Here is a 9,080-nt window from a genome sequence, read left to right as displayed (position 1 = left end):
GCTGAGCCCTGGTCCAGGGGGGCAACTTGGACAGAAATGCCATACAGCAGCTGATTCTTGCTATTTTGAACCCTATTTTGAATCCAGATAAAACTGTTGAGCGCCAGCAAAGAGAAGAAACTCGCCCGAACGGGAATCCGTGAAACGAGTCTTAGAAAGATCTAAACATGCTGCCGAAAGCGAAGTACATCGACGTCCATTGCAGAAGAAGCAGAACACTTAGAATGCAATTTTCCCAGAAATTACAAATAGAAAATGTATTGTAATGTAATATTATCTTTTAGTTACTGGGCTGCCCAGTAATTCAGAGCTGTGCATCTTCCGTCTAAGACAAACATGGAAAACACTCATCTGGAAGAATAAACAAGAGCGGTGGGGGGGGGGATAACGACAAACAAATAAACTTAAATATGAACGTCTTTATTTTTATTTTTCACCAGGAATGCAAGGAATGAAAAGGGAAAACGCTTCTTTTTTTTTTTTTTATTGAAGAGGAAATTTGATTAAAAACACAGTGTGTTGCAATAGCATCAACTTCCTGTCCACATTTTCTTCTTTAAATATAAAGACGTCTCCGGAAAGTCAAGTTTGGTTTTCTGTACAAACTTGATAAAAGCATTGGCAGCGGGTTGGAAGAGGTGGGGACCGTCAAGATAAAACACAAATCTACAATTTCATGTTGGTCGGACTATCTTGGGGTGTCACCCCTCCCAGCTTCGAGGAACTGTTTGTGCAGGCAAAAAAAAAAAAAAACAAAAGCGAGGAGGTAAAGAATTCCCTTGTGTAAAATTAACAGGCACAAGTAATCATTTGTCCTGTCGTCCATCAAGCTTATCAATGAGCAAGTTCGAATCAGAAACTCTTAAATCAGCCAGTCAAATACAAGGTATGTTGGGGTCCAGGGTGGGTATGAGGTGGGACAACACAAGGCCTGGATGACTTCATCGCCAGTCGTCAGGGCGACGGGTCTGTAGTTATTGAGTTTCGGGGTCCTTGGTTTTCAAGGACGGGTATTCGGGGTGGACGGAGAGTCTGGCCCGGATGCTCTGGAAGAGTTCCACCTCTAGAAGAGTCCCATCTCACACCACAAGGGAAAGAGGTGTTGCTGGGGTGGCAGACGGGACGGCACTTGGCCGAGTTTTTTGCTGTTTTTATGATAATTTTGCACATTTACTGTCATGAAGTTCTCTCTTTTTGAGTTGTTTTCACCGTCTCATTGTCTGGGATGATCTCTCTGGCTTTTTTATCGTCTCAAATGTTTGATTGTCACTGAAGCAACTCTTTTTGTACCAAACCAAAGTTCTCCCAAGGTAGACTAGTAAAAAAAAAGCCCTTGTAAAAGTGTCAGAGTACATGTGACAAGGACATTTATATTTGTCATGTTTTGTTTTTGTCTTTTTTTTCCCCACTAGAAAGTACTCGCCGGTGTTCATCAGTGCAAGCATGCTTCATTCCTTCACCTGAAAGTGATCAACCAACTGGTGAGTACCATTAACAGATAAATACAAGGTTTGCGATTCTCCCGTTGCTCCTCCCGGTGTCCGTCCATCCCCTTATGATCGCAAAGCGGTGTGTAGAAATCTCTGTGGGAAAACGGGACTCCGTTAATGGACTCCGTCTGGAGGGACCGCGAAAAAAAAATGTCCGTTGCGACGCCAACCTGCAGGAAGCGAAGGCTATCCTCGGTCTGACAGAGCTGCTCCAGCTCCAGCTTTCTTCTCCGCAGCTCGGAGATCTCCTCCTCCAGCCCGCCCAGGAGCTCTTTACGTTGCGCCCGGGAATCCCGGAGGTTTTCCCCGGCCGGGCCGACGGAGATCCCGAGCGTCTCGGCCTCGCTCAGCCTCTCCTGAAGCGCTCGCTCCAGTTTCAACCGCCTCTTTTTGAGTTTGATCTGTGGATTTAGGAAAATAAAGTGTTGTGCAATTTATTTGGAAATCCAGTCTTGGTTTGCATTTAGCTTCAGGGCCGTCAAGTAACACGCCTTGTTTTCCCCTCTCATGTACTTTCTTGTGAGTAAATAAATCAGGCAGGGTGGAACGATGCTCAAGGAGAAACGTTGCTCTCGGGAACCGAAGTGAATTCAAGAATGATTTCAGTTTTTTTGAGAGATTATTGGGAGAAAACCGCTTTCGATAGGCTACGCGCTTTAAGGTATTTAATTCCCTCTTGACCGCTTTGGTTACAGAGCAGCTTTCTTTTATATTGCATTTCCATTTTGTGTTGTTTTCAGTCTGCTGGACTTTACGCCAGTGCAGCTCCTTTTGAGTGTTGTTACTCTGTCGTGGAGCTTTTTTTCATTGTCCTGCGCCGATGTAATAATCAGGTGCTCAGCCAATCCCATCCAATGCTGGGGGTGGGGGCGGGGCCAGACTTGTTCATACAATGTATATGTTGCACACGTGAATGATGATGATTCAGTGTGTAGGTTTTGCGGGTTTTATTGTCGACGTTAGCCACATGACTGGCGTCCGACCTCTTTGCCGCCGACACAGCGCTGAACTCATGCTGTGACCGCGTCTCGGCAAACTTATCACAGTTGGTTTCACGCCATCCTGTGGTGGAATGTGGTACTACATACTTATGAACAGCGGGTGAGAGGAAAGGAGCAGGTTGCTAACTCAGGAAATAAAAGAAATCTTTGTGCTCTCACATGTAGGTGGGTGTATGAATGGATGATAGATAGCTGGATGGATATAATAAGAAGGTGGATGAATGGAGGGATGGGATGGACGGGTGGATTGATCTATTCGACTTTATTGATCTCACAAAGCGCATATTCAAGTATAGCAGTAGCAAAAGGCACAGTGCAGGACACCGGATGGGCGCGCAGTGCAGTGGTAAACCAAACAGCAATATTCCCAAGAACAGTGGCCACCCTGCTTACAACAGTGATTTACCCAATTAGCACATTTAATAACACTGAATCACAAACCACACTATCAGAACTATTACTTCTAGATATATATTTAATGTTATAGATCTCTTTTGTTTCACACATTCTGGATTTGAGCTGTACCGATTCACTTTTTGATCCAGGTAAGTCCCCAGAAGTTGTACCCTTGTTCCCCCTGACGACACACCCAATAACACAACAACCCCATTCAACCTAGTGTCTGCAAAACACCTCCCCCATGGAAACAACAAGCCCATGCAGCTCAGACCAGCCCCCAACCCTGGTAGTTAAATATGGAAAACTCCCCCACAACCAGAACTCATCGATGGCTTTATCCTGGTTTTGACCCTTTGTGACTCAGTCATCATCTGCATGATGGAGTGTACTGATCTTTTTATCTTCTTGTTTTTGTTTCTATTTCTTTTACTGCGTATTTACAGTGTATTCAACCGAATATTGTTTGAAAATTATTTGCATTTTTTTGTCTTCTAATCTATGTGTATTCGAACCTCTGCGGACTGCATGGTACGTCCTAGTCTGAGGTGTCGACATGATCTCTTGGCTGATTAGATGCTGCTTCAGTTTCGTTTTTTGACTGTAGATATATGAGGCGGTGATCAGATTGGCCGAGAGGGACGAGGCAGCTGGAGGTGAATGCATTTACAGCGTTTGAGTGCAAGAGGTTCGGACGCTTTCTTCCTCTTGTGGGGCATCTTACATACTGTGTGAAGTTGGGCAGGTTTATGTCTTGTTTTACACAACTGAAATCATCTGAAATAAGAAAGAGGGTATCTGAGCAGCTTTGTCTCAGTCTAGACCAAATGTTGCGAATCTTCTTACGTGCATGAGCAGCATTATCAGCAATAGTGTCGGAGGGAATATAGACAGTAATGACAGCGACACGTGAAAACCCCCATGGGATGTGATGCGGCTGGATGGTGAACGCTAGGAGCTCGATGTCCATGCTACAGAACTGCTCTACAGGTTGGATTGTCTCAGGGTCACACCATTGGTTATTAAGATACACACACACACCTCCACCTTGCCTTCTTTGGGGCTTTTCTGCATCCCGGTCTGCGCGAATGAGAGTGAAGCCCTTCAATTCGACATCTGAACTCAGTGTTTTCTGATTAAACCAAGTCTTGGTAAAACACATCAGATGGCAGCCCCCGTACTGCTGCAGCGTATCTTTCAACTTGATTAGGTCACCCATCTTCGTGGTGAGAGACCGGACGTTTCCCATGAGGATATTCAATGAAGTTGAATGAGACTTCTGGGTGATCACTTGGCACTTGACAGCAGCTCTGCAGCCTTCCCATATCCTCGTCTCCGCTGCAACATCTGCCCATTTAGATTGTGTTAGCAGGACAAGAATATCAGTTCAAACTGGTTCTCACACACACATGCAAACATTTACATCTATATATGTGTGTACGCATATTCATATTTACACACACACAGACATACATGTATTCTTTATAAATGATGTAATCTGTGGAGATACAAACCTTTGGCCAGTTTTCCCATCTTATTGTGTAGCTCCTCCATGCCTCCCCCTTTCTTCCTTCCTTCTTGCTGGACGTTTCCCATGAGGATATTCAATGAAGTTGAATGAGACTTCTGGGTGATCACTTGGCCCTTCTCATCATCTCTGCAGCCTTCCCATTTCCTCCTCGCCCCCCCTGCAAAATCTGCCCGTTTAGCAGGACAAGAATATCAGTTCAAACTGGTTCTCTCACTCACACACACACACACACACACACACACGCATACATTTACATCTATATATGTGTGTACGCATATTTATATTTACACACTTACACACACACATACATGTATTCTTTATAAATGATGTAATCTGTGGAGACACAAACCTATGGCCAGTTTTCCCATCTCATCGTGTAGCTCCTCCATGTCTCCCCCTTTCTTCCTTCCTTCCTCTTTCTTCTTTCTCTCTTCTTGCTTTTTGGTTTTCATGGCGTCCTCCTCCACCTAGAGGAGGAGAAGCCCGGAGAACGGTGACGTACGGTGGCAACACGTGAGCTAACGCAGACGGATTCAGGGTCACGTTCTTCCAAATCATGAATCCGCTTTACCTTCCATTCATTGGCATTGGAGTTGAGCTGTTTGCGGACGTTTCCCGAAGTGGCGCCGCTCTGAAGGGGTCGAGGCCGAGTCTCAAAACCTACGGAGGGAGAAAATGGCGAGTGTTGTTGGCGGCTCCCGATCAGGTTTTTTTACCATCGGGTTGCACCTACAGGGGGCATTGGTCTCCGCCTTTGGGGCTTCCTCTGCTCCAGGAGCAGTTTGGCCTGACGCTGCAGGGATTGGCAACTCTTGATCGCTGGTATCAGAAATCTGCTGGACACACAGACCAGTGTCATCATGTCGCTTCTGTTATTCATTTATTTATATATACAGTATGTGTGTGTATATATAAATGTGTGGATGAACGGACGCTCTGATTCTTGCTTTAAGGCCCGAGTCGTAGGTTTAACACGATTGATAAGTCGGCCTGTTTGGAAAGAGTGCATTTGCAAGTTTTTAAAAAACCTGAGATTTCTGGGTCATGACCAGTTTTCCCATTTCCTTGTTGAGCTCTTCCATGTCTTCTAGCTTCCTTCCTTCCACCTTCTTCATTCTCTCCCCTGCTTGCTGTTGGGTTCGGAAGTTTGATGCACTCGGCCTAGAGACACACACTCAGATTAAAACAGAAGTCACGTCATCCTGTTTCTCTAGTGATTCAAATATATGGCCTGGGTCCCCAGGCCAGTACCAGTCCTTGGATTATTTAGTACTGGTCCACAAATAAAATTTCTTGGTCCAAATTATAGTTTTCACATCAGACCTTCTCGATCTTGACTTAAAAAAACGACTGTTTCCGCCTTCGCCTTGTTGCCGTACTTAACTCTGTCGCGGCATTTCATACATCAGGTGCCACAAGCTAGCCGTTGACAAAATGAGCCAGAAACAAAAGTTTCTGGTGAGCTTTATCGGGAGAAAACGAGCAAACGATGTGACCGCGGAAGCGGGCTGCCAGCAAAAAGAAAAGCTGCATTTAAAAGAAAATATCAAGCTAAGTTACAGGTTCATCGCAACAGGTGATACGCAAGCTCCGCGCCTGCGATGAATTATTTGAATTAATGAAACTCTGAAACCCTCCAAACTGCTTAACCATTTCAGAAAAAAACACCTAGCGCTAAAAGACAAGCCCTTGCAATTTTTTGGAAAGAAAAGTGTCATCGTTGAATTCAGATTAGATAGTGTGAACTGACAAAATATGAACCCCTGCTCCTCTAACTGGTCCGCAGAAACATATTGAGGGACGAAACTGGTTCCTGGTACAAAAAAAGGTAATGAACCGCTGATATAAATTCCCGAATAAACGTCTATCAATGATCTGATTCATTCATGTCTCATTCTGGCAAGTGAAGGCAGTGAGTAGCAGAAGCCAACTCTGCGATTTGTCGCCCTCTAGCGGCCACTGGTGTCATTGCAGCACGGACGCTGTTGGACGCTGCTGTTTTTTATGTTGTTGTGTTGTTGTTATGTTATGCTGTTAACAATTGAACCCCCGTATCGACCCCAGGCGAAGGCCAAACCAGTCAAATATTTAAAAAAAATAACACGAGAGGAAAATCTGCATAAAGGCAAAAATCAGCGCTTTAAAATTGAAATGTGTTTACATAAAAAGGAGGAAAAAAGTGAAAAAGTCAAATGTTGATTAAGTCTGTTGTGACAACATGATTCTGTGCTTTCATACACATTAGCTTGCTTATAAATGCTATATGAATATTATTATTATTATTGTACCATACTTATCATTGTTATCATTACTGTTGTTGTTAGTAGTAGTAGTAGTATAATTGTTAGTATAATTCGTAACACTTGAACACCATCTAACAGTTTTTACTCCACATAAAAGTCTCTCTCTCACACACACACACACACACACACACACACACACATACACACACACACACACACACACACGCACACACACACACACACACACACACACACACACACACACACACACAGATACACACTCTTACCTTGTCGCTCCTCTCTGTGAGCATCAAGCTTTCGCCTCCTGCTCTTTTATCCTCTCCCTCACACAACTTCAGTTTCGTTTTAGCAGAAGAAAAAATTAAACAAAGACTACACACACACACACACACACACACACACACACACACACACACACACACACACACACACACACACACACACATACACACCCTGACATTTTTGCTTACCTTGAAGGTTCCCTTTTTCTCCAGAATGGTCACGGATGTTCCCTACCTAAGAATTGCATTCAAAATCAAAATATTAATCGCGACAACAGAAACTTGTCGTTTCTCTCTCTTTGGACTTTTCTTTCTATCATTATTATTGTTATTATTGTTATTATTATTATTACTGTTATTATTATTATTATTATTACACTTACCATCATAGCATAATGGTAATGCGCGTATATCACTGTAGTATACGCTGTTATACACACTGTGTCCAGTACATGTGGGTGGGTGGTGGAGGTGGGGGCTTCTGGTAGGGGAGGATGGTTTAGGAGCTCACTGAAGTGCTCCTTCCAGCGACTGAGGCAGTCAGCTTCAGTGGATAGGACGTTCCCGGCCGCATCCTTAACCAGGAAGCGGCGCTTGCGGGGCCTGCTTTCCCTTGGCGGAGCAGATTGAAAAGCTGCCGCAGGTTGCTGTTTTTGGAGGCTGACTCCATGGCCGTCGCCTGGTTTCTCCAGTAGGTTTCCCTGTCTTGACGGATGGAAATGTTCCGTTGGAAATAAATATTTTATTTAATATTTCAAGATCACAATAATCTTCCAACTTAGAACTAAAAGTAAAAAAAAAAAGAATTAACACAAATGAGATACACTTCAATTCAATATTTATAATTTATTTTCCCAAGCCGCTCGGAGCCGCAGTGTCAAGGTGAAAGAGCCGCGGGTTGCCGAGCCCTGGTCCAGGGGGTCAACTTGGACAGAAATGCTATACAGCAGCTGATTCTTGCTATTTTGAACCCTATTTTGAATCCAGATAAAACTGCTGAGCGCCAGCAAAGAGAAGAAACTCGCCCGAACGGGTGTCCGTGAAACGAGTCGTGACACAGCAAAGTTAGGACTTGGTATTTCTGCCGAGAGCGGAAAGCATGATCGAACGAAAGCTGACGCGCCGTGTTGCTGATGAAGCATCCAGCAGATGATTCGGTTGAAAGATCTAAACATGCTGCCGAAAGCGAAGTACATCGACGTCCATTGCAGAAGAAGCAGAACACATAGAATGCAATTTTCCCAGAAATTACAAATAGAAAATGTATTAATATTGTAATATTATCTTTTAGTTACTGGGCTTCCCAGTAATTCAGAGCTGTGCATCTTCCTCCTAAGACTTCTTCTTTCGGCTTTTCCCTTCAGGTGTCGCCACAGCGAGTCAACTTTCTCCATCTAACCCTATTCTCTGTATCTTCCTCTCTCACACCAACTACCTTCATATCCTCTCTCACTACGTCCATAAATCTTCTCTTTGGTCTTCCTCCAGACCTCCTATCTGGCAGCTCCAATTCCAGCATCCGTCTACCAATATATTCTCTATCCCTTCTCTGTACATGAGCGAACCACCTCAGTCTGGCCTCTCTGACCTTCTCTCCAAAACATCAAACATGTGCCGTCCCTCTGATAGACTCATTCCTGATCCTATCCATCCTGGTCACTCCCAAAGAGAACCTCAACATCTTCATTTCTGCAACCTCTAGTTCTGCCTGCTGTCTTTTGGTCATTGTAACAGTTTCTAGTCCATACATCATGGCTGGTCTCACCACTGTCTTGTACACATTTCCTTTTATTCTGGCTGAAAGTCTTCTATCCCTTCGTACCCCTGACACTTTTCTCCACCCATTCCAACCTGCTTGGACCCGTCTCTTCACCTCTTTTCCGCACTGTCCGTTGCTCTGGACTGTTGACCCCAAGTACCTGAAATCCTCCAGCTTCTTGATCTCCACTCCCTGTAGCCTCACCGCTCCACCCGAGTTCCTCTCATTCACACACATATATTCTGTCTTGCTGCGACTAACTTTCATTCCTCTCCTTTCCAGAGCATACCTCCACCTCTCTAGATTTTCCTCTACCTGTTTTCTGCTCTCACTACAGATCACAATGTCATCCACAAAC

At 44.4% G+C, this 9,080-nt stretch overlaps 1 protein-coding gene and 1 long non-coding RNA gene across 2 annotated transcripts; both read right to left on the bottom strand.

The window, feature by feature from the left end:
* Nucleotides 1-405: 405 nt before the first annotated feature.
* LOC147223403 (uncharacterized) lies at nucleotides 406-2,161 on the bottom strand. The gene is made up of 2 exons (XR_015107560.1): nucleotides 1,661-2,161; nucleotides 406-1,583 (listed from the first exon to the last, which is right to left on the bottom strand). It is a non-coding gene; the product is annotated as an uncharacterized LOC147223403 (long non-coding RNA).
* Nucleotides 2,162-4,242: 2,081 nt separating this feature from the next.
* Nucleotides 4,243-5,205, bottom strand: LOC147223402 (uncharacterized). Its single transcript, XM_086165656.1, has 4 exons — nucleotides 5,152-5,205; nucleotides 4,990-5,078; nucleotides 4,768-4,885; nucleotides 4,243-4,584 (listed from the first exon to the last, which is right to left on the bottom strand). The coding sequence occupies exons 3-4, from the start codon at nucleotides 4,868-4,870 to the stop codon at nucleotides 4,370-4,372; spliced, it is 318 nt and encodes a 105-aa protein (XP_086021782.1). The 5' UTR covers nucleotides 4,871-4,885; nucleotides 4,990-5,078; nucleotides 5,152-5,205; the 3' UTR covers nucleotides 4,243-4,369.
* Nucleotides 5,206-9,080: the final 3,875 nt, after the last annotated feature.

Source organism: Fistularia commersonii, chromosome 19, assembly GCF_037954325.1.
Source record: "Fistularia commersonii isolate RoL2024-O1a breed Wild chromosome 19, RoL_Fcom_v1.0, whole genome shotgun sequence".
Taxonomy (NCBI): domain Eukaryota; kingdom Metazoa; phylum Chordata; class Actinopteri; order Syngnathiformes; family Fistulariidae; genus Fistularia; species Fistularia commersonii.
The sequence above is the reverse complement of the archived record's forward strand: the minus strand, read 5'-3'. Positions and strand labels throughout refer to the sequence as shown.

Excerpts from the sequence above, each read along its gene's own strand:
- LOC147223402 (XM_086165656.1), bottom strand. The coding sequence starts at position 4,870 with ATGAAAACCAAAAAGCAAGAAGAGAGAAAGAAGAAAGAGGAAGGAAGG. Across the intron at positions 4,585-4,767 it reads GATGGGAAAACTGGCCATAG|ATTTTGCAGGGGGGGCGAGG; the intron begins GTTTGTGTCTCC and ends CTAAACGGGCAG.